General features: G+C 40.0%; 1 protein-coding gene across 9 annotated transcripts in view; it reads left to right on the plus strand.

Moving 5' to 3' along the window:
• The window catches only part of ttll5 (tubulin tyrosine ligase-like family, member 5), a 77,038-nt gene that overhangs the window by 10,308 nt on the left and 41,202 nt on the right, over positions 1–25,528 (plus strand). For 7 of the 9 annotated variants that reach the window (XM_036150368.1, XM_036150370.1, XM_036150372.1 and 4 more), the window contains 13 exons: positions 1,426–1,495; positions 1,627–1,711; positions 4,923–5,024; positions 5,132–5,223; positions 5,334–5,441; positions 13,925–14,006; positions 14,247–14,308; positions 20,503–20,588; positions 23,124–23,219; positions 23,345–23,436; positions 23,927–23,989; positions 24,457–24,620; positions 24,872–25,112. In XM_036150368.1, coding sequence (XP_036006261.1) covers positions 1,426–1,495; positions 1,627–1,711; positions 4,923–5,024; positions 5,132–5,223; positions 5,334–5,441; positions 13,925–14,006; positions 14,247–14,308; positions 20,503–20,588; positions 23,124–23,219; positions 23,345–23,436; positions 23,927–23,989; positions 24,457–24,620; positions 24,872–25,112 — 1,343 coding nt within the window. The remainder of the gene's footprint in view (positions 1–1,425; positions 1,496–1,626; positions 1,712–4,922; positions 5,025–5,131; positions 5,224–5,333; positions 5,442–13,924; positions 14,007–14,246; positions 14,309–20,502; positions 20,589–23,123; positions 23,220–23,344; positions 23,437–23,926; positions 23,990–24,456; positions 24,621–24,871; positions 25,113–25,528) is intronic. The other 2 variants (XM_036150373.1, XM_036150374.1) reach the window with 2 other exon arrangements.

A 25,528-nucleotide genomic window follows, 5' to 3' on the forward strand; every position in this document is an offset into this window, starting at 1 on the left:
TCTACAATAAATAACATTTACCAGCAGTAGTTTGGTTGGCTTAATCAACTTCATAATCTGTCATGTTTTACGAGAGTCAACTGACCCAAATGGGATCAAACCCAAAATAATTAGTGTCAAACGGAGTTTTATGATAATCTGTACAACTGAATTAAACATGAGATTTATGCTTTTTATGACAGTTTGTCTGCATAATTTACAATAATGAAAAATAAACAGCATGGTTGCATTAGTATCTATTAGTTTTATAACAGTGAACAAATGAATGTAGGAAAAGTACCGAATGGTAAATAAAGCCATTTAAATTTCAGGGTTTTATTCTCTGTTTTCCTCTATTTACAAGTTTTGTTGTTTTTTTCCCGTTTCATTCGTTTATTTCTTCTGTTCTATGCTCAGTTCTTCCATTGCTTAAAAGTTTTTTCTTTTTTTCTTTTGTGTAATTGAACCTCAAGTCCAAACCTCAAGTGGGAGAATAACTTAAAAATAAGCGTAGAAAGAATAGAAAGAATGGGTGTAGGATCAAAGCGATTTAACCGCCCCCCCTCTAAACCACCCCCTAAAAAAAACCCGACATTAGACAGTGAGGATAAATTAGCACATACTGGAAACAGAAGATACCGGACCTCCCTTTTATTAAAACAGCCCTGATGTCAGTCAGCTCGTTTTGTTTGTTTCTGAGTCCTACTAATTCATGTGTAAGCACAGATTTACATTAGGCGTGTGTGGGAGTAACGTTTGCGCACACGGAGATAGAAAACGTTGAGTGAACCCAGGCAGTCACTTTGCCAGATGTTATCTGAGTGTGGGGGCTGCACTGATACAGTTGTCTTTGAAATAAGCTTCAACCAGACATTAATAACCCCGGCGGAGTAAATCACACACTTCCAAGGTCTTGGCTCTCGGAGGAGGCCAATAAGGTTCTCACTCTTGGAAAATGTATCCCCGATTCTTCTTCTTCTTCTCAGGCATTTTTATGCAATGGTGGAAAGAATGTCAGCTTGATATTTGGAGAGAAGAAAGAAATACGTTCATCTTTTTCGCCTCGGTTTTCCTCTGAACTCCGGCCAGCGCTGAGGTTACTCTGCCCCCTCCCCTCCAATCTCGACTCAACTTCACCACCTGCAACACATTTCAGCCTCATAAATGACCCATCTCCCAGCACCAGATTGTGTTTTTATAGGCTGTTATTGAAGGTTGACCTGCTATGACCAGCGTCGCAGAAAAGTCTCCCCCATGTGACGGTCCTTTGATGTTTATGATTAACTGGCAGCTGCTTGGAGTCGATATTTTTAAATGCTGTTTTATTTGAATTAACTTGTACCTCGTTGCTTTAACCCCCGAGATGAAATGCGGACTGCGTGTTCCTCTGTGTGTGTGTGTGTGTGTTCACCACGTTGTCGCCTTTGTGTTGTTTCTCGTGAACAGCCAAGTCAGATTTCAATGGATGAAAACATCTTGGTGTCTCGCTACATTAATAACCCTCTACTAATCGATGGTAAGACTCAGTGGATATTTTTGGACAGCTTGGCACTAAAACTGTTTATGACTAATACTTTTTTTCTTTTCTTTTCTCTTTTCTTTTTCTTTTTTCTTTTCTTTTCTCTTTTCTTTTTTTTTTGCATGTAGAGTTCAAGTTTGACGTTCGTTTGTATGTAGTGGTGACGTCTTACGACCCGCTGCTCATCTACATCTATGAAGAGGGTCTAGCGAGGTAAGTTTACGAAGGTTTTTAAACAGTTGAGTTGTGGTAACAGGTCAGCGATCGCCTTTTATTCCAAGTAAAAATATATTACAAATGTAAACACACATGGTGTTGTGTGTGTGTGTGTGTGTGTGTGTGTAGGGACAGGGATTCTCAGACTGAAACCACCTCCTCACTGAAGAGGCCTATATCCTATTAATGGTGGATGTCATAATATGAGCACACGCTGTATTTCTCAGCCAAATTCAACTGTAATAGGCCCTAGCCACCTTTGATGCTGGGTAATTTATCTATTGCGGATAAATAGATTGTTGCCATTCTTAGTTTTGTGCAAGAAGCCTTAAGATACATTCAGGTTTTTATTGCAGTAGCTTAATCTGACACTGCAAAGTTTCCACGAAACGTTAAGCCTTTGTCATGGTGGGTTGAATAAAGAGAGGACCCACATGCAGGCGGGGAGGCAGCCGGGCAGGCAGAGGCCGGTTGAGTGTGAACAAAAAGGTATTTTATAACAAAAACAGCAACAGACGACAACAATCAAAGACATGGAAAAACAAGAAGCAACGCAAAGGATCACAGACAAAGAGCAGTCACATCTCAAATTAGAATCCTAACCAATATATAAATTAAGTACCAAACGCACGGAATGAACGAAAAACAGAATAACAAATGTGAAAAACAAAAGCCAATATCCAGTTTATTCATGACGAAAAAGAAAAAAAAATGTCAGTAGCATAAAACAAATCCCATGTGTAGAAAGGTTTTTGAACAAAATCAGTGGTTGGCACAGTTATCGGTATCCCAGCCCTCAGTACTTTGTACGTCCTCAGTTTGCCAACTGGACAGCACCTGGTCTCCTATTATACAATTTCACAAGGTTGGGCCAAACGGGCAGAGGGATCTCTCAGGGCCGGCAGCGGATTAGTGGGAGAGAGTAGATGCCTGACAACTACTCTGATGAGTTCAGCTTCCCACCACGTCCTGGCGCTTATTCTCAAGACACCGACTACCTTGTGTGTCGGTGTCTGCATGTAGGAGCATTCTCAGTGCGGCTGGTGTAATGTGAGTTGAGTGTACAAGTACATTAGGTTGAAAAGCACCACACACTCTTGAGTTGAATGCATTTACCACCTTTGACCAGTCTTCTTTGCACACCTTCCTGATATTATCCAGGTTCCTCGTTCACCTCCTTTGTTTTTTCTTCTTCTCAGCTAACCTCACAGCTTTTCTGTAGGATTTATGTCTGAGGACTGGGGTGTGCATGAAAGAAAGTTGATTTTGTGTCTGGTGAACAATTTCTGTGTGGAATTGCCCACATTTTGGATCATTGGTCACCTGAAATTAGGGCTGGACACAATGTGGCCAAAAGTTATTTCCAATATATTTCTTAATTACGGTCGATACAATATAATTACGATATCAATATAAATAAACGAAACAAAATAAACTAAATAAAAGCCTCAGAAAGACTGCCAAAAATGCCCATAACAGATGTGTATTGTGGGCAAGATAAATTATAATGTAATATAACATTTAAGAAATATTTGATTTAAAAAATAAAATGCATAAAACCCAGTATGTCAGTCAGTGACAAATAATAATATCATCTTTATTGTCATTGCAACATACACTCCAATGAAATTTGTTTTCTGCATTTAACCCATCCCCTTGAGTAGCAGTGGGCTGCAATATGGTTAAGGGTCTTGCTTAGGGACCCAGAGTGGCAGTTTGTGGGAGTTGAACTCAGAACCTCTGGGACCCAAGCGCAATGCTCTAACCACTAGGCGAATATCGAAAATGTCATGTCAACTTTTATTGAAAAAAGTTATATTGAGATATAAATTAATATTAAAATGCTGTCCAGCAGTGCCTGAAATACTGAATAATCACTTTTTTTTCAGATTCCTGTGGTATATTAGGGTTTATAATGCATGGCATTTCAACATGGCCTCTAAGGCTTTTGAGAAAGAAGCAAGCCTGTAAGCGAAATGAGATATGGATATTCAAGCACGTAAATATTTGGAAAAACTTAATCTAGATAATTTGGTATTATATTTATATGTTAATAAACAGTCAAAGTAAAATCAGATTAGTTTTATGTACTATGAGAGATAATACAAATTTTTTTTGTACACTTGTAGCTTACCGTATTTTTTATTTGATCCACAAGTAGTACTTCTATCACCTAAAATAAATATTCAAGCAGAAAATTAAAAAGATAACTTTACAGATATTTAGGTGGGGTTTTTTTATTCTCCAAATTCATATCAAAAGTCAGTTCTGCACACTATCCTGACCTCTAAATAAGTTATAAACAGCCCAAGTAAAGCAGAATTATCAGATTCATGAAATGATACTGTAGTATAGGTTGATTTGACCATTTTAGCCTGTTTTACCATATTTAGTTGTTGTTATGTCAAGCTGCCTGTTTCTACCAGTTTGTTCAAACGCGCTTCACTCTTGGTTTTACCTGCTGTAGGTAGCTGATCTTTCTTCTAAACGAAGCTCTGTCCTGACCGCTTAGCTTCATCGCCGTGAAGTTCTTTCTCTGTCCACCAGAGGGCAGCCCGAGCTTTTAGAAACCATCTGCCGTGTGTGTCACACTGCTCCAGCGATGTTGAAACAAAGCACTCCATTGTTTCACTTTGTAGGATGTGCTAATCAAATGTTTTTTTTTTTTTTTTTTTTGGTCATTGTTCAGATATCATCAGAGGATAACATCCCTGCTCAGCATTCTCTTGTGTTTTCTCTGTCGAAGGCGGGAATGCTTTTTCTAAACCAAAGCATAAACACACAATGAACCGATCCAGGTAGGCCAGGAGAGGGGAGATGATTTACTGAATAGCTGGCTCCTCGCCTCGCTCCGATAGAAGTATGCGCTCATGCTGGAAACAACGTGCCACTGCCCTCTTATTTTGCTGGCTTCATTATCAACTGTGAGCAATAAATCACGTCCAAGTTCTGAATCCCGCTTTTATCTCCTGACATTCCTTTGGTGGTGTTGATATTCAGGTACGTGGTGGCGTGCCAAGGAATTTTCATTATAACACATGTGGCACCCACTGCTCTGAAACTCTATCAGATACTACTTTTCTCCCTTACGTGCCCCAATTATTCAGGCAAGTTTCAGCCTAACGAACGTAGAAAAGAAACGGTATTCTTTTATTTAGTTTTAACTTGATTTAAAAAAAAAAAAGAAAATATATGTGTTTCTCTACAGGTTTGCTACAGTGAAGTACGATCAGGCTTCAACAAACATCAAGAACACTTTCATGCATCTCACCAACTACAGCTTGAACAAAAAGAGCAGCGATTATGTCAGGTAAGCTGCCTCACATTTCTGTCGAGTGTGTTGCTTTTAGGGGAAGCCCCCCTGACTCATCGCTTCACCTCAACTTTGGTCTTTGAAGAGCGTTTCTTCCCTTTCAGCTGCGATGACCCTGAAGTCGAGGATTATGGGAACAAATGGAGTATGAGCGCAGTGTTGAGGTATTTGAAGCAGGAGGGAAAGGACACCACGTGTGAGTGAGGCAGTTATATTTCTTTTAAGGATTTTTTTTGTTTGTTGTTGCATTTATGTTGTTTTATTTGATCATATTTAGATAATTTGCTTCCATTTATTGTGTTCTAGTGTTAATGAGACAAGTGGAGGACCTCATCATCAAAGCCGTGCTTAGCGCCGAGCTGCAGATAGCCACGGCCTGCAAGATGTTTGTTCCTCACAAGGCAAACTGCTTTGGTAATTGTTTTGTATTTGTCGTTGTTTTATTCTGTATCTATCTGCTGCAGTCTGGTGTCCTTATGACTGTGACAGCATCTGCTTTTATTGCAGGTCTTTAATATAGTCTGTGCCATTTTCAAAAAGGAAAATGGTTTAGATACACTCCGACACACAGTGGGGGAGATAAATAATTAATCTTTCAATGCTTTTCACAGTAATTCTGTTTATTGTATTGACATGAAGGAAATGTAATATGTCGTAAACAAGTGCAGTGACCCACTTAAAGAAAGAAAACAGCACAATTAGGACCATATATTGTGTGTAATAAAGGGGAATGAGACAGGAAACCTTCCTTCAGGGAGTAAACTGTGTGAAGGTTTTTGCATGTATCGCTCAGCTGTGATTCTCTCCCATTCTTCTAAGCAAACTGTCCTTTATTCTTGGATGTTCTGGGCAGCTCTTCAAATCACTCTGACCTTCACTTCTTTACATCGTATTTCAGTGGGATTCAAATCAGGTGATTTACTGGCCCATTATAGCAGCTTTAATTTCTTTTTTTTTTTTAAACCAGTGGAGAGTTTTTTTTGGCGGAATTTATGGGATAATTATTTTGCTTAAATGTCCACCATCATTTCCTTTTCAGATCCATATGTGTCAGTAAATTTCTCCATTGATCCTTCCTTCAATCATGTGAAGTCTGCTAATACCAATCACACCATGATGTTCCCTCCTCCAAAACTGCGTTGTTGGTATGGTGCTCTTGGTGTTATGAATAATGTAATTTGTCCTCTAAACATGTACATTTTGGTCTAATCGCTGCTGGTTGATGGGATGCACTGATTTTTGCCCAGCTGTCTGCCTTTCTTCTCGCAACAGTTCGTCAACTAGAGCGAGGAAAGCCAAGGTGCTCTTTCCATGTGGTGATAGTTCTTTTCAGATCAGAAACGCGAATCTTGTAGAGCGCACTTTGCATCGTCTGGTATAAATTTATGCTTTAAAAACTCGCCCGTAAGCCGTGCTGTTTACGTTACATGCCCGGTGTATTTCCCTATTGGTATTTTCTGACTTCTCTGTCAGACATCTCCTGAAGACTACCTGGTTGTGGCTGGGTTATAGTAAAATTATTATTTTCCCCCACTTTTGGATAGTTTCCCCATTGGTTCTCTCTGGAGCGTTCAGAAAGTTAGAATGCGGCTGCAACAAATGCCATCTATGTGTTTTGCAACACTGAGGCTTTAAAGATCTTTGAAGATTTTTATTTACCCATCATAAGATGCTTTTTGCGTCATATGTTGGCAATGAGAAGCTTTTCTATAAGCCACCAGTTAGGACTTAAGCTGATATTGGTTTGCACTGATTTGGAGGCAGGTTTGCTTCCTAAATACTGACAGAATTCAGTTATTCATGAAGTTATTGCTGACAAAGCCTTTTCTAGTAAGCATTTAATACACACAATGAGCATCTTTAATACTTATTCCATGTTTTATACCTTTTATTTGACATAACTTAATTTAAAAACTAGTTTGCGTTAAATATTTTGTGGATTACTTTGATTTTACCAACATCTGGTGTAAATGTCATGTTGTTACTTAGGTCTGTTACAGATATACTTATTGAAAGAAACATTGATGTGCTCAGTACTTATTTTCACCCCTTTAGGTCGCCGTACACAGTACACACTTCACATTTCCTCTCCGTTTCCGATCAGCCAGCAGTACCTTTATAGTTTTTGCCCTCTGGTCCTTGCTGAGGTAGTTCAGCCTTCCTGCCTGTGGCTGCTCTCTAACTGGCCGCCGGCTTGTGGAGGACCTGTGTGACTGAAGCAGGAATTTGCTTCCTCTCTTCGTTTGCCATTCAAGCTTTGCCTGATTTAGGCTGCCTGTTTTCTTGGCTTGTCTTGCTCAGCGGCAGGCTCGTGTGAACTTCATTTTGGAGCCATTACCGATGTTAGTATTGGCACTAATTGTCTGCGCTCTTTCCGAGTCTGGCAGACTTTCTGAGATTTTGGGGGGTTTGAAAGCGAGCGCACTGGCTCGGCTCCCCCCTGAGCACCACTGTCTCTTTCTCCGTCTCTTTTTCCTTTCGCTTACTGTGTCTTTTTGTTTATAACTCCCCCACCCCCTACTCCCGTATAGCTCGCACTCAGTTTCACCTCTCAGATGCCAGAAAAATAGAGGCTTCCCAAGACATAATAGCTCCCTGATTGGTGGTTGTTTGGGCTGTATTGGGTGCGTAGCAGCATAGACTCACAATCAGAAAGTCGCCTGCATGAAGATGCAATCTGCACCCATGGCCTTACTGCTGTGTTGACAACTGTTTAAATTAAGGTGTGAATGTTGACCCTGCAGGTATTTACAGGGAAATGTAGCCTATTATTCTCATCTTGTTTGTCAGTTCCCCACATAAGGACAAAACAATCTGAATAACTTTTTTATTTTTTTGTAAATTAGTAGTTTCAGTTTTATTTAATTTTACTTTCTCTTCTGCTACTTATGCTCAAAAGTGCAAACAAAATATCAAAGTCTATGAGGAGCTGGTAATTATACAGATACAGGAATGATAAATACACGTCCTTTTAAGCATTTTCTAACAAATGTTTTTGAAACACATTTGTAACTACATCCTGAGAGAAACAAAGGGAGGTTCTAGGGGACTTAAAAAAAAAAAGGTTAGTTTTGGTCAAACTTCAACCAGCCAGGTAGGTTAAGTGAAAATGGGGAAAAATGTATCTCCATTAAAGAGATCTGTGGCCAGAGATGACTTTCAAAGCAAAATGTCTCCCCTTTGAGATCAATAAAGAAATCCCGGGTTCTATCACAACAGCTGAAGTTTCTCACTTTAACTCAAACGGAGCCTGATGATTGTCTACATTCAAAATATTCTGCACATATCCCCCTAAGCACGTCATCACCTCCATTATGCATGTTTGTGGCATCATTCTCTGTGGAAGCTGGTCATACTTCGTTGTAAAATGGGAAACGCAGAGGAATCTTGGAAGGAAAACTTGTCAGAGGCTACAAAGACTTGAGATTGGGGCAGAGGTTCGTCTTCCAGAAGGCCTAACCTATTACCATGCAGCCAGAGTCCAAACCTACATCCAGTTTTAAACTGTAGCAGATGCTTTTCATTCAGTCTGACTGAAACTGAGCTCTTTTGAATAGAGAAATGAGTGAGAACTGAAGTGACGTGTTGTAAATTGACACTGAATAAATAAACTTATCTGATGTGATTTAAAGCGTTCAGTACCTATATGTGGAAAGCTGCAAGGAACCTACCACAAAAGACTTGCTGCTAGTGGTGGTTCTACAAAGTATTGGCTCTGAGGGACTAAATACAAACGGAGGCCACATTTTTCACACTTTGATGTTGAAAACCATGTGGTTTTTTTTTTCTTCAATTTTTTTTTTTTTAATTATATGCTTCTTTATGTCAATCAATTGTATAAAAAAACATTGAGGTTAATGGCAGTAACTTGACACAATGTGAAAAAGCTTAAGGGTGTATGTTTACAAAGTGCTGCACCTTTTATAACAAAAGCAATTAAGTCCAGCACTTTTGCTTAAGACACGTAATAAAATGTGGTCTGCTGTGAACATGTACATTATCTCACTTCAGCCCTATCGGTTTACTGTTGAACCAAGTGTAATTTTGTTGTCTAAAGATGGCCCCGAGGTAGTTAATTATGACATTCATGGTGTGTCTACAGGATTAAGTTTCTAAAGACAGACACTGACGGTTCCAGAGGACCACCCTCGTCCTCTCTCGGTTAATCTGTCTCTCTTCGTGCGCTCATGTTGCATGCAAACTCCCTCTCTGAGTCTGAGTATATATGTACAGTATAAGTACAGGAGCATGCTCGGACCCGCGTGGAGCAGGAGCGTCACACTCGTATAGGTCCGCCTAAGCTCCTGGAGTTTATGGTAATATGTCTTAAATAACACTTCTCAAAGAACTGTTCTGTGTTCTCCGTCTCTATAACCTACAATACCCCCATCTTACTTTTCCTGGGCTGCTTATAATAGTAAAGTAGAAAGTAGTAATTGTTTTGTATTTCATACAATCTCTGCCATGTCTGTAGGGAAGCTTTGGAACAATATAATCCTAATTTACTTCTAATTCTTCCCTGTGGTTTAAAGTCTATCAACGGCTTTAAAACAATGGGATTTCTACCTTTCTGCACAGTGCATCTACATTTGCGCGCAATAAAAAAAAAAAAAGAAAAAAAAATCTTTTTATAGCTCAGTAATGTCTCGTGTGGTATGAAATAAAAACTGTTTTTTTTTTTTAACGCTGTAAGAAGTGTATGAGTCTTTCTGCGGGGAGAAAATGCCACCCATGCAGCTCCTGAACCGCTGCTGTGTGATTAATGGACAGGCTTTTTCGCTGAGGGATGCTGATTACGAGATGTTTTGACTAAGATCTGATTAGCCAAGCCAAAGGCCTATTTTATTACTCACAAAACATTCCACTTACTGGTCCTGTGTTCCACCGAACGTACCTCATTAAGTGTTGAGTATTGGTTGGATCTCCCCTCAGCGAGCTACTCTCCCGTTTCAGATGCTCCTGCTCTTCTCATCAGTGAAGAGTTTGTTGCACTTGCAATGACGGTGCTGCTGGTTTAGTTCCTGCTCTCAACAATGAGACTAAAGAGCCTTAACTAGAACGTAATTTTTTTTTGTGTGTGTTTTGTTTTGTCTTTAGAGTGTTTTCACATCTGCTGTGACATTTTAGCAGCCATGACTTACCCCAGAATGACGTGAAAGTAATTCAATTGTCCCATCCCATGAAGAAAACTTAAAAGATGCCCTTGTTATTGTGGGCTACCAGGCTGAGTGGCCTGGGTGGAGGGATCATTGTTTTTGGGCGTTTGTCTCTTGTGGTGAACTTTTCCAGCAGTGCCCCTCCTATAATAAAGACAGAAAATGCTCTCCGTCGTCCGTCACAGTTGTCCTCTCCCCTTCCCACCCCGCTTTGAGGGGTATGATGTAGATCTTGAGCGCCTCACGTCTGCTTGTCTTATGATGCTTGTTGTGGGCTGTCTGTGGGCTCGTTTAAAAGCACTCCCCTGGCAGCGGTCGAGCCACAGAACAAACGTGTCTGACATTAAGCTGCTCGGCAAGCTCGCGGGGCATCAGCGGCGTCTGCTTCTAATTGGGGGAAAATTTGTGGCACATGGAGTCTGCTTGTCGGAGGCTGGTGAGGTGGTTGCAACACCTCCCCCATTTTTTTCCCCCTTGCTGTTGTTGTGCCACTGATGAGGCAAAGCAGGCTCAAAACCTCAATTATTCCAGCGCTCTGTTCCCCAACACTAATGGATAATGTTTTATGATACATACACTCTTTCTCTCCCTGTTCCATGTCTTTTTGATCCGTGTGCGCTTTTTTTCTGTGCGGAATTGGATAGAACAGGATTAGCTGACAAGTGGAAAATAAAATCCTGCAAAGCTTTGCACTGTTTAACATCAGGGGGTCCTGTCCATCTTGTGCGGATATATTACAGTCCCTGGCTCCTGGATGGGTGGCGAAATTACTTTCTTTCCATCACTAAGAATCTTTTTGAGTTTATGTGATATAATACAATCAAAGCAAATCAAATGTTCAAATATAGTAACTAGATAAAAACATTTTCAGAATGATTTTCCAAAACCACTGTTTGTAAACATGGAAAGTTTGGAATTTTCTTTAATTTTTCTCCAGATCTTGATAAATATGTAAAAAAAAAAGGAAATTATTCTGAATACATGCAGTGGTTTTTAGATCGATCTACTAATTCAACATGCTTTGAATATATTTGTCACATCATTCCTTGATTTTAACATTTTAAGCATGACTATTTTGGTTTTTGACTAACTGGTTGAAACCCATTAAAAAAAATCAAATAAGGGTAATGTTATAACCTTTTTTGTCTCTAGACAACTTCACCTGTTTATTTAAAGGAGCCATAAGCAAAATGTCACCACTAGGAGCGCTGTTGAGCACTGTCTGTAGACCAAAACAAGAGGTGCAGCGAGCCACGCCTCTCTCTCCAAAATCTAAGCACCAGGCCAATTGTGCTTTGGAATTTTACATTTTTTGTCAAAAAATGAGTGGCTTGAATGTACGCGAGGATCACGGTGGGCAGCTCACAAGTCTGCCGGGCTGCATTAAACAATGCTAACTCTGATAGCTGGGCTACCGGCTACTCACCTAACAACAGTAACGCCTGACCCATTGCTGGTCAGACTCCCACATTAACCCACATGCCGCAATTGTAGCATTACATTGAGCTGAATCAACATACAGTAGCAACACAAATCTAACAAGACTGTTTGACTTAATGCTTTTACTCACTTGTCTGGAGGAGAAAATCTAGCTCTTAGTCAAATTGGAGCTGCTTCTGCTATCAAATTGCTCTCCACCTTGGAGACTCGAGGCCAATGTTTATTCTCGTTTTGTCTCTTTCCTTATCTGACAACTAATTCGCCAAGGACCATTGTGGTTTTGCGTTAATGGTGGGCCCTGATTGTCTGCTGGTGAACAGTCTGCTGGTGGTGGCATTTTATGGGAAGGGAGGTGCTAAGCCCTGAGTGGCAGCGTGGACGTACATGTGGGCGCGGCCGGCCCGGCTTTGTAAACGAGAGACTGGAGAACATTGCAGAGAGATGGTGTATGACATCATACCATAGTCCATCTTAAAAAATACCTTTAGTTCTTCACTAAACTATTTTTTTTGTTTTTTCTGTCTAGAATAATTTTGCTTATTGCTTCTTTAAACTTTGCATAAATGCCAAAAAAGGATGTTTTGCAATAAAATGAGGGCACCAACGTTCCTAAATTGTGTTTTTAGTCTAGGTTTTTGAGATCCTCATTTGACTCTTAAAGAAGTTGTCAATTTTTATATAAAGTTAATTTAATACAGTCCACATGGCGAAGGCAACTGGGAAGAGTATTTATATCACCGGTGGAAGGTTGTGGGTTCAATTCCAGCTTTCTCCCCCATCATGTATTTATGTACCCCTGGGCAAGGCATTAAACCCAAGTTACCTAACAATCTGTGTTTTGGTGTATGAATGTTTTTGTGTTGGTGAATGCTGCTGGGTTAATTCCTATATTAATTGCCATGCATCCAAATTCTGCAGGCCAGTGATAATTTTGCCTGTTGGGTAGATTTCCACTGCCGTTTATGTCTGTAACTGATGTATATTTTTATTGCCGAGATGTTAAAGGACAGAGAGACGTGGTTTTAAAACTCTTGTACAGCTTGATTCTGGGATCCAATCCATGCGTACAACATGGAAATTACATAGATAGTTAAATCATTTACATAGAAAAATGGGTTTGTCATTTTCTGTCCATATCATTCTAAAGCGTTTGCTTAAGGGAAAAACCATGTTCTTCTCAAATAAATGTAATTCACAGATTAATTCCAAGTTATAACAAAAAAAGAAAATCAGCATTTTCCAAAATATTTCTTAATATTCCCTACAATACCCGATAATTCCAAATTTCCTCAGTTGATATCTGGGTTCTGACTTTTAAATGTGGACACTTTTCTTATTTGATCAACCCATAATTTCTCTTCTCTGCTCAGTCGGCACTTTGCTCCATGTGAGTTTTATGTTATAGAAACATCATTTGGTTAAAGTAGAGCTGCTTAATTCAATCAGTGTCACTTTAGGTGCAATTTGAGGCCATTGCCGGCTGTCATGCTGGGTTTTGTGTGCTTAACACTGGCATTGACCTGAGATGCTAGAACAAACAGTCCTGGTTATTGCAGCTTTGAAACCAACACCCACGCCCCCCCCCCCCCCCCCCACCCCACCCCCTCCAGGCTATTCTCAACACTGTCTGCTCTTTTGAAGTGCCATTAGAAGGATTTTTCCTCTGGCTTTTTGGCCGGGCGCTACCCTAACCCTGTAAAAGACTGTGGTTTCCCTGCACGCTGCTGCTGGGGCCGGTGGCTTATTGGGTGACGCTCCCCAGAGCAGTGTGAGGCCTTTCATATGGCGCATATACTCCGACCGTTTCAGTGAGCCATATATCAGCCGGTGAAACGAGAGAGAAAAATGAGGATGAAATGGATGATTTTTTTTTTCTTCTTTTTATTACTCTGGGACCTTCCTGACCACTTTGTGAAAGGCTTTTATTGTGTCACTCAGGGCTTAGCTGTTACTGCAGTGAAATACTGTATATACAATATGCTGCCTTTTCTAATTCCTCAAGGTTTTGCCACTCGGGACAAAACCTCACATGTCAAGCAGTGCGTGTTGCTTTATTTATCGAGATGGACGGGATTTGACCTCAGCAAGTTGTTGAAGGTTTCACTCCTTATTGAAGAGTAGTGACAGCATTCAGACTTTTAAATCTTCGTCATCAGCACATACTGGCTGGCTGGATTAAAATGCACACTTAGTTGTATCGTACCCCTATCATAATTTATTGCTATAGAGTTTCTTATCCCATCAGCTTTAAAAAAAAATATTCTGCTTCATTTATTCTGCCGTCTGTTCTTCATTCTGTAGAACTGTACGGGTTTGATGTCCTCATCGACTCCAACCTTAAGCCCTGGTTGTTGGAGGTGAATCTTTCGCCCTCTCTGTCCTGGTGAGTCACTCAGTTCTTTCCTGCTTTCACTTGCTACTTGAGAAGAATCTCTTAATTAAGATATTTTAAATATCCAGTAGGACGGTTTATAACTTTGTAATGGCTTTATCCACAAAACTGTTAAAGCAGCACACATATTTAGTTATTCGAAAATCGTCTTATGATATTTTGCTTGTTCGGCTCAAATAATGTATGTTTATGTATAGTCAAAACATTAATGCCCGTTATGTGTTTTTACAGCGATGCACCCTTGGATCTGAAGATAAAGGCTAGCATGATTGCAGACATGTTTTCACTTGTGGGTGAGTGCATGCTAAAACATAAAAAAGTGTAGTCATAGCACTGGTCATAATCATAGTTTATGTGTTTAAAAGTAACAATTAGGGTGCGCTGGTAGGTAGCAAAGCCCATGTACAGAGACCTCAGTCCTTCGCTCGCCTGACCCAGGTTCAATTCAAGCCTGCGATCCTTCATCTTCCTCCTCTCTCTCAGCACCTCCTCCTGTCAGTCTACCTTCAATAAAAATGGCCACTAGTGCCTCAAGAAATCCTTAAGAAATATTATAAAAAAATAGCTGTTAAATATACATTTAAAAATATAGAGATAACAAGCTGTCAATCAGTTTTATCACGTAGAATATACAGGTGGTTCTTTAACTTTTCTTATATTTTTGCTGAAAATTTCTGGTAACCACAGCTGCCAAAGTTTTTCAGTAAAAACAGCAGATTTATTTTACAGTGCATAGTTTCAGATCCTGTTGTAGAATGGTCCATGTTGACAAGAGTATAAAAATGCTTTTTTTCTCCAAGTTCCGTACTAATGGAGCACTGAAGCACAGCAAGTTTGTGCCTGGACAGGTATGAGGATAGGTAAGGCGGTGACAGTCCAAGGACAGCTTTATAGATGAACATGTACCAATGATTGTGTCTACGGATTGATAATGATGGCTAGTTAACCCAAGAATACAAATTAAAGATGCCTTGTTATGAACCGTAATGCTCCATGTTAGACAGCATCCAACACATGCAGAAAGGTGGCTTGTGTATTCATATATTCATTCATTACAAGATGCTTCCTGCACTGAAATATCTACGTATTTCTAAAGAAAAAAATTGTTTTATCTTCACTTTCGTTACAACATTTCCAATATGTGATTGAAAGGACAGCTTATTGTTAATTTTGATGCTCAGGTACTGTTATGTTTCAACATACTCTGTTGGTGTACCTGTTAGTGTTTCTTTCAGTGTTTCTTTCAGTGGAAGAACTTGTGGAACGTTCTTCTGGTTGGCAAACAGCCTGAGTTTTGTTTTAACAGCATTTAGGGCTAGTCTCAGATGAAGCAAGTTAGATGAATAGTGTCAAACGCAGACTGCAGACACCCAACCACAGCAGTAACCATTTTTGCAAGGCAGTAAACTACAGTTTCATCAGGATAAAAATGTGTACAACCCATAATATTTTTTAATGACGTCATTTACATAAATTGAAAACATAGTTGGACCTAAAATGGGACCCTGTGGCACACCTTTTATGATGTTTCATTATTCTGATGACAGACCACTGTGTTGCACACATTGTCTATGATTCGACAGATGATTAGAAAAGCCCCATTAGGTGTTTCGTTCATTAGGATTTAAGTCGTGACTTTAGTTGCACCATTTTAATCATCTTTTGATCTAAACCATTGTACAGTAGCTCTGACTGTATGTTTAGAGAACATCTCAAGTCTTTTCTTTCAGTATTGTTCTGTATTTAGCTCCATCTGTATTAGCATCAGCTCTGACCAGCTATCCAGTCCCCAATGGAAGAAAAAATCCCCACAGCATTTCACAGCTGGTGAGGTGTTGTCACAGGGGTGAGCAATAGGGACAAAGTTAAATTTTTATTTTAATGTCTGACTTTTTGACAGATTCACACACTTAAGCTGTGGATCTCTTCAGCCCTTCCTATGGGAACGCTTAGCTTCTTTTCTAATTATTTCTCTTCATGCCCATACAGAGGAGTGTTAAATACATATTCAAACCAAACTTTCAGCTTTAATTTTGCAAACTAAAATAAAATCATGTATCCTTTTTCTTCCACCTTACACGTAAATGCACTGTCACCTAAAAGCCAATAAAAACATAAAAGTTTTTGGCTTATAGAATTGTAAAATGTGAAAAATTCAAAAAGTAAACACTTCTGAGAGACACTTTAGCTTGAGGCACACTCCTGACTTCCTTCCTCAACACTAAATCAAAATGTTGTAATTATTATACTTTGGGTTTTTTTTTTTTTTTCACCACCCTATTGACATAGCCGCTGGTCGGCCATTCTTGTGGTGTGCAGGTTTCAAGCTGTTCGAATCAGTCGCCTATCGTTAAATGTTCTCCAGCATTCCACAAGTTGCAAACCGCTGAAAAACAAAACAAAAACGCCGTATGGATTTCAGATGGGTGTTGCCGTGTTGAAAGATTAAACCACAAAGTTTATTAATTAACATTAAATTACACTCTGAATTAATTTGGCAACACATGCCACGTCATTAAGCCCAAGGCTGTGAGGCGCAGTTAAAAGTTGTATCTGTGACCCTTCCCTTCTTCATTCATTTGTTTTTCCTGCTTACTTTACTTTACTCCTCTTCTTGATTTGATATTTTCATTCAAAGAAGAATTAAGATGCATTATGCAAAGGAAAACCATAAATCTGTATGGACTGAATTTTAAACCTGCTGTTTACAGTATAAAAGGTCATGTAATTCCTCAGTAATTGCTATACTCATTATTCCCTGTGCTGACTTGTGACTTAGTGTCCGTCTATAAATATTATGAGCTCTTATATTTATCTGTGGTCCCAGGCTAATGATATTAGAGGAATGGCTCTTATGTGCGTGGGCACATTTGTGCATGCCCAAATGTGTGTGCCTGTTATGCTGGGCCATGCTGTGGCTTGAAAACTCTCCCCTCTGGGTCATTAAATGAAAGAGTAGAATCATAAATTGCCAGTTATCTTAAGACTGAGACGTGGCTTGCGGGTCTGGGGAAAATGAGCAGTGGCGTGTAAAACATAGCACATCTATTATGTACCAAACAAACTAAGTCGCTGTTGGCTGATAACGCTTGGGCCGCATCCCAGTCCTGTAAATAATGACAGCATTCCATTAGCATTCATTCTCTGCCTGTGTGTAGCTGTCAACTCCATGTCACCAGTGTTTGCAATAATTGCCGTGTTTAGGCGAGAGCATGACAGCGGCCTGATGCCTGACGGCTCGAGCGAGGCAGAACAAGCAGCCTCAAGCTCAAAGCTGTCAATAGGCTTTATTCGGTTCATATGAGAGTGCAAGATATGACAAACAAATGTATTCAGCTGTTCACTGGGACCACTGGGAAGGGTGTGGGAAGCAATAAACATTAAAATTAAACTCATAAATATTTTTGACAGGGTGGGAACATTTTGCTGAGATGAGATAAATGTGATGCACCCTAAAACTAGACATTATTGCCTTTTTCTTGAACTAAATGTAGAGTATTTCCTTTTTGAGGAAGCTTTGGGACTTATGTTTCTAATGTAGTGCCTTCCTAAAGTATTAGTACTTTTCTTAGATTTCCAAATGTCCGTGTACTTTATCGGGAATTTATGTAATAGCCCAAAATAGAGCTTTAGGAGCTGCAAGTCAAGAGGGAGAATCCGTTGACAGGACTACTATTTGCCATACACTCCACAAATCTAGATGCAAAACGTGTGGAAGACAACAAATACTGCACATCACCCTGAACACACCATCAACATGGCAAAACATGGCTTTCTTAGCAGGGACTGGGAAGCTGGTCGGATTTTTATTGGTGAAATATTTCCAAAGCATCTTTCCCTTTCCTTCCACTACTTGTCTATGATATAAATACATTTTGTCATTGATGAAATACGTTGAAGGGGTCACATTTACAAACGTTAACCGTTCAAGAGAACTAACTGCCGGCCTTTTACTAAAACCCAGCGGGGAGACGTCACTGGGCGCTAGGAACAGAAAACATTTTGAGGTTCATGTGCAGGTGAAGGTACTGTGTGCTGTTAAAACAAAACTTGTTTGTTAAAAATGGTAGGAGTTAGTTTGAATAACCACGACACTGAAAACAATGGTCTCAAGATAGGTATCATACCTACTTTTTACACATGACATTTGACATTTCAAACCCCTCTGTACCTCTTATTTTATAAAGGAAATGTGTTTTATATTTTAAACAGTAATGACTTAAGGGCCATTTCGCCCCTTAAGCCTAGAATCCTTTGTTGTAAATCTCTAAAAAGATGACTTCAAACCATCTTCACATTATAGAAATGGTTTCAGTCATCCTCCTGCTAGTGTTTGGACATCAAAACTTGATCTTACCTTTTTGGGGGTAGTTTATTGTTAGATTGGCCAGAAACGACGAGACTGCTGACGTACATCATCGTCATGATTCAGGTTATCAAGTACTCGCAAAGAGAGATAGCTTTTAACTACCCAGTACAGTGAATGCGCTTAGGAGGATGGGCCTCCATGTCCTTTAACACAGCAGCGCACCAACTGCAGGTTGCTCAAGTGTGAGCCACCAGAACTGACAAAGACTCCTGGATAGGTGTTGAAACGTTTTCAGAAAGAACTGAACGAAAGTCCGGTTTCCTCCGATTTTAGCCTGTTTGTTGTTGCTATGACCCGGATAGCTGAGAATTTGCACAGGACTTGGCCAAATAAAGTAGCCTCGTGAGACCATCCTGATCTCGCGAGCTTTCAAGGTTTCACTCGCAGATCAGTCTGGCTACTCTCCGTTAAAGAAAATTTGGAGCCGTTCACCAAACGAACGTCCAATCAGCGTTGGCTTTGAGGCGGGTTGAGGTGTGACGCAACGAGAAGCGACAGTTCAGTCTAAAGAACATGGCGGCTTCAGCCGATGAAACTAGCGTTAGCGTGGCTATCGAGCAAGTTTTATCGGAATTACAGAATATTTCTTTGCTGAGCTAACGAGCCTTTACCTGCAGCAGCAAGAGTAGCTTGGCTTGTGGTTGTGTTTTCGTCGTCGCTCTGTTACGAGTGACGACGAATCTGATTGGTTTATTTGGCTTGTCTATCACCAACATAGGCCAATCAGCTAACCAGTATTTTCGCCCCTTCCCAAAATTACTTCAACGGAAGGTTTCCAGATGGATATGCGGAGCAAATCCATCTGGCGGAGTCAGGTAACAAATAAAGATCTTTGAAACAAAATCTGCTCTTACAGATGTTATTTCCACCATCCATCTTTGCCACCGATCTGTAAATATTCTCTGTGACATTCTAATACGTGTGATGCTCGCCATTTTGAAAATGTCATAGACAATATCAATCAAAAAACTCCCCATTAACGGGAAGGAAAAACCTCTAGCAGAACCGGGCTCAGTATGAACGGTCATCTGCCTCAACCGACTGGGAGTTAGAGAAGACAGAGCAGAGACAAAACAACAACACAACAAGACAGACAAAAAAGCACAGAAGAACACATTGATCCAGTAATTTGTTCTACATTAGATGCTAATAGCGGATGATCTGTCTTCCCTGGATGATGTCACAGCTAACAGAACGCCAGACCAGGTGTACCTACTATGAAGAAAAAAAAGAGAGAGAACAAAAAGTTAAAAAGTTAAAAGTTGAAATGACAACAGTCATGCAAAACTGGAGAACAGCCTCTATTTCTGATAGTATGTAAATCTGTAACATCACTTAAACCCTTGGAAACGGAATAATTAAAGTTTAAGACCAAAATATATAAATGGTGATTTGCTTCCAGTCCCCCACATCGTCTCCAACAAGATGACGACTTGGTGCGATGCTTCCTTTGGATTCTCCAGCAGAACTTTCTCCATGAACCTGAATTAGAGGTTTCTTATTGTTTTTCACAGTAACTTTCCCAGTATTGTTTTAATATACATATCGTCCTTTATTTCTCTTATTTCTGTTTTACATGGATTGAATTAACCTTGATCTGTTGTAAACCCTTATAAAATTACGAGATTATTTTTCTTATTATTCAAGCTGTAGTCATCCATAAAGACTTTCAATAAAATGTTATCTTGTTATATTTCTTTGTTTGTCTTTGATAGTTTTGCAGTATAATTTCTGACCTGACAGAATCTGTGAAGGTCTTTGTTATGCAGATTAGATTACATTTTACGGGTTTGAAAATCTTTCATAACTCCTTGGTTTATCTTGGACAAGTTTTTGGGAGAAGTTTCTGGAAATATCTTCTCTACTTCAAATGGGAGGCTTGTGTCTTGCAAATTTAAAGTTGCTCCTCATTTGAGGGGCTGTGAAAACACTTTGCACGATTTAAACACGATTTAAACCTGTTTGCTGTTGCTTCGCTTGGTTATTTGGAAATATTAATTGAGTTATATTCACCATGTTTGACTATCAAAACTTGAACAGGCATTTTTGACGCGGTTCAGCTGTTTTTAAGATTGTGGTACTGACCATCATGTAAAACTAGATTCTGTCTCCTTGCAGGCCTTGTGGGTCAGGACCCCCTGTCGAGACAGCCTCGTTCAGACCGATTCATGGTGGACAAGCCGGCAGCAGCGCCAAGAGTGCAGGTAGAGGAAAACAAAGCTTTGCGCTCGTTCGCTCTTCCTGGAGTCCCGCTGCTTTTTATCCCCATGTAGCGACGCGGGGATAAAACATTACATTCCCGCAGCTGCCACTGAACTCTTCTCTCACCCTCATGGAAAATGTACTGTAATGCAAAACAACTGCTAACGTAATTAAAGTGTTTGAGTGACATCAGTTCGAAAGGGCTGCGAACTCGATGCCTTATTGTCGTATCATTTCTAATCAAATGACTAATGTTCTCTCCGGGTCGTGTTGCCTAATGATGCCACGACAGCTAATTCGCTTGGCTCCTCTGCTTGACTACTGCATCAAGTTGTGGTGCAGCTCTGCTGGAGGAAGATTACCAAAGCAGACAGATTTCGGCACCACCTCATGTCGTGTTAAGCAGCTTGTTTAGACACACAGCAACGATTTTTCATAGTGGCGTGTTTAATGCGGTTGGCGTGTTGTCTGTACGTGCTTTTTGTAAGGACTAAAGGGGTAACACACATGTCCCCATGCAGAAGGGTTTTTCTGCATCAACAGCCACTTTGCAAAGCAGGCTGGTAAATGTTCTTCTGACTCAGACGTATTAATCTTCTTTTGTATTTTCTCCTTGCAATTCCCTGATGGTTGTTACTTCAATGGTAAAAAAAAAAAAAGCACTTGCTTCTTTTTCTTGATTTAATTATGTGGCTTTACCATTTTTCACTGTGACAGACAGATGGCTGCTATCGATTACAAATGCAGCATTTTCAATAAAAGTTTCATTACATTAGCAAAGTGGCCTTTATAAATAAGGGGCTCAGATGCTGCAATGCACCACTGGACTCAAAAAGGCTCAACTATGCAGAATCTCAGCTGTACACTGGCGTGCAAATTATTTAAACACTTTCGGTGTATTTTGGGGTTTTTATGCCATAGACCAACACAAAGTTGCACATAATTGTGAAGTGGAGGGAAATTCTATGTTTTTTAGTGAATAAAAATCCATCCATAAATCTGTGAAGCTCTTTAGAGAATTTTAGTGAATCAACAGTATCATGAAGACCAAGGGACCTACCAAGCAGGTCAGAGATAAAGTTGTGGAGATTGTTTCAAGTAGAGTTAACTATAAAGCAATATTTCAACCTTTGAACATTTCAAGAAGCTCCGGTGAACCCGTTATACAATATTCAAAAGAGTAAGGCACAACTGCAAACCTGATATATACCTAGCATGGCACGCAAAGCAAGGGAAGCATTATTGAGTGAGGCAGCGAGAATGGCCAGGGTGACATTGGATGAGCTACAGAGATTCACAGCTCTGGTGGGAGAATCTGTCAACAGGACAACTATTAATTGCACACTCTTGGAAATCCGGGCTTGGAAGAGACTTGTTTGCAGCAGGTGGTGGCAGCATCATGCTGTGGGGATGCTTTTCTTACAGCAGGGACAGGACAGATGAATGGAGCCACATAGAGGGGGTCGACCCTGAATGAGAACCAATGAGACAGGGCTGCTTAACTTCAGTCCTCATATTTGGGTGTATAACCCCTTGAATCCCCTGTTTAGCATGACATTCAGCTTTGCAGACGCCTGGTAACTCATTTGATTCAGGTGTATTGGAGAAGGGATACATCTAAAGATTGTAGGATAATAGCTCTTAAAGACTGGAGTTAAGCAACCTTGTATTTGAAGCTGCAAAAGGCTTGACGCTGGGTTAGACTTTCACTTTCTAGCAGGATATCGACTCTAATCAGGTAGCAAGAGTTCCAGCGAAAAGGTTTAAATCTAAACTAACTGGTGTACCCAGGCGATCTGACTGAGCTTCAGCTCGACACAAATGGGGAACTTTTCAGTAAAATATCGTGGAAATCTTTTTTTTTTTTTTTTTGTTCAGCCATTTTACATTTGAGCACAACTGTGTTCACATAAAATCCCAATAAAAAATATTCTATTTTGTGATTGTCTTGTGACAAAAATATACAAGTAGAGTACTTGTGCAAGGTAGCCACTACGTAGACGGCCCAACACCTCACCATAGCTGTCATAGAGGCTTTGTAAGAACATTGGGCCTACAGGGAACCTGTTCTTGCATTTCACTCTTTGACAGTTGAAACTTTTGCAGTGGGATTAGGCCTTGTCACCGTTTGGCTGCCTTTATAACCCTCCAGCCGCATCAGGCAAATTAAACTTAATCCCTCTGCTATTTAGATGACAAATTTCCTATGTGATCCTGTGGGGTTGTGCCCAGCTAACTGGCCGCTGTCCCAAACGGCATGCCAAAGTTGTCAGTCAGAGAGGCTGACAGGAATGCCAATGCATTGCAAAAATGTGCTATTTCTGTAGCAGGGAGAAGAGGGGGGGGAAAAAAGCTCTAGTGGCCCATTTTTGCACATTTTTCATTCATAAATGGAAATGAATTATGCTTTGCTAATAGTAATTAGTTAGACCTCACTTTTTTCTGCAATACTTAACTCTCACATCATAATGACTCAGTATAGGTAATTTGTTTTACCACTGGACGTTAATAATGTTCCCGTTCTTATCCCTTTGCAGCAGAAGCCCGTAAGTTCAGAAACGAATGGATTTACCGACAAGCAGAGAGCCAAGAACAGCCAAGAGGAGAGCACCTTAAACCTGACTGCTGAGGAGGTAAGGGAGGGTGTTACATGCTGTAAGGTAACAAGACAGGAGGCCACATTGACTTTAGTGTGCTGCCTTAATAAAAGACGATATCCTTTTTTAATACGTAATGGTTTTGTTTCTTTTGAACGTAGATCAAAGTGCTGAGAAGGATAAAGGAGGAGTATGAGAGAAGAGGGGGTTTCATAAGGATCTTCCCCACCCAGGATACATGGGAGCTTTATGGGTAATCAGAGCTAGGAAAGAGCATGATGATACCTTAAAAGGCCTTAACCTGTTTGTTACTGCCCGCTGATAACATGGAAACACAATATAATTTAATACAATTGGCCCATTAAATTCAAACCAATCAAGGCTCCTAGAGCCTGGAAAAAGTAATCTGTCCACCCGCCTGTCTAACAGTGACAGTATCAGTCTAGAATGGACATGAAGAATGTGTAGAAACTATTTGAATCCCCTGAACTTTAACCAAAAACAATAAAGATAAAGGAATCAGCTCAGTGTATGTATAGGATCACAATTATTTTATGTCAAAATACCTTATTTGGACAACAAAATCTATTACCGGTTTTCTCGCTGGATTTCATCCTTGGATGTCTTACCAACTGGAACTTTGACATTTCTGAAAACACATTGAACTCAGGAGGCTTGAGGTTCACTGAGACCCGTGCCTTTATGGTTTTTATACCATTTATTTTATCGTCTTTTTCTTGCAGTGGATATCTGGAGTCCAAGACGTCACTGAACTCCATGCTGGCAAACAGACTTTTCCATGGCAGGTAAGCGTTTCCATTGTGGTTGGAAGTGAGGAATATAACTTTCCATCGGGTTTTTGGAAATGCTCAGTTTCTCTTTGGTGCATGTTTGATACTTCGATTGCACAGGTTAGAGGAATCGTCACAAAGATGAAGCGGCTTTTCCACAGTCTGCTCAGCATTGTGTTGTAGCCCCTATTTAGTTTTTTTTAGTTCTATGTGGACTTTTTCATTTTAAAGATGTGGCCCCCTGTTTAAGCCTTTGCTTTTCCGTCTTTATTAGCTAACCAGATTACAAAGTTGGTCGTTACTTGAACCCCTTAGATGTTGTTTCTGTTTGGCATTTATGATCTTTGTGTTGGAACATCATGCTTTTACTTTTAGTGGGTTTTTATTTTACAAATGGCTTGGAGTTAAAATAAAATCATGCCTCTACTTTTTATTTATTGGATAATGTGGCTCCAAATAACGACTGCTTCACTTTGCACATGCTGCTCTGTTGTCAGGACTGTGAATGGGAACAGGCAGCTGCTGGTCGATGCGGTCAATGGCCTTCACGTTGTTCAGTATGAGAGGAAGCTGCTGTCTCTGGAAGCACAAAAAAGGAGACAGCGCCACCTGAGTCATCAGTCTGCTGCAAGGAAGAAAAAGCTGGGTAGGTCTGATGTATTCTGCGTGTTACTGTGTGTGGAGTTAAGTAGAACAACATAACATGTTACAGCACTTTTGGTTCCAATAAATAACTCCCCTGTGTCACGGTTAGGTTGGCCAAAAATGACTCTGAATGAGTTCATTTCTTTGCAGCAACAACAAAAAAAAGGCCTTTTCTGAACATATGCGTGTTTTATCCCAAATGCCTGTGATGTAACTGACATTTGTCTTTTCTTGCACTGCCACACACCTCAGGGAAGCAATCCAAGGCCGTCCCGACTGAAAACAGAAGTCAGGAGGCCGAGGATTGGGCTCAGGAGGAAAACGAGGAGATGAAACAACCTCTTGAGCCAGTCTCGCACAAGGCTTTGGAAACTGAGCAAAGAAAACAAGTGGCCACACCACTGGAGCGCCGCCACAACAAAACTGGCTCCATGCACAATGCCAGGCTCACAGTCAACCTGCTCAGCATCCTTCAGCAGGGGTGGGACCTCAGGTCAGTCTATTCTGAGCTAATGGTCATTTTGGGTACTTTCCTCTCACATTTACAATCTTTGCAATAATAATAATAATAATAATAATAATATTTATTAATAATAATAATAATAATAATAATAATAATAATAATAATAATAATAATAATAATAATAATAATAATAAATAGTGTTTATAAACTTGTTCTGTCTAGAGAGGGTGTCAAAGTAATAAGTTGATACAATTTATTTAGGGAATACCAAGTAGCCATTTGCCTTGAACGTTTTTAACATTGTGTTCTGGGGATTTTATATGATGGACCAGCACAAAGTAGTACAGAATTGTTAAGTGAAAGGAAAATGATGCATGGTTGTCAAGGATTTTACACTTAAAAATATGATGAAAACTGAAAACCACGAGTAATTTGTTCATAGTCTT

Source organism: Fundulus heteroclitus, chromosome 19, assembly GCF_011125445.2.
Source record: "Fundulus heteroclitus isolate FHET01 chromosome 19, MU-UCD_Fhet_4.1, whole genome shotgun sequence".
Taxonomy (NCBI): Eukaryota; Metazoa; Chordata; class Actinopteri; order Cyprinodontiformes; family Fundulidae; genus Fundulus; species Fundulus heteroclitus.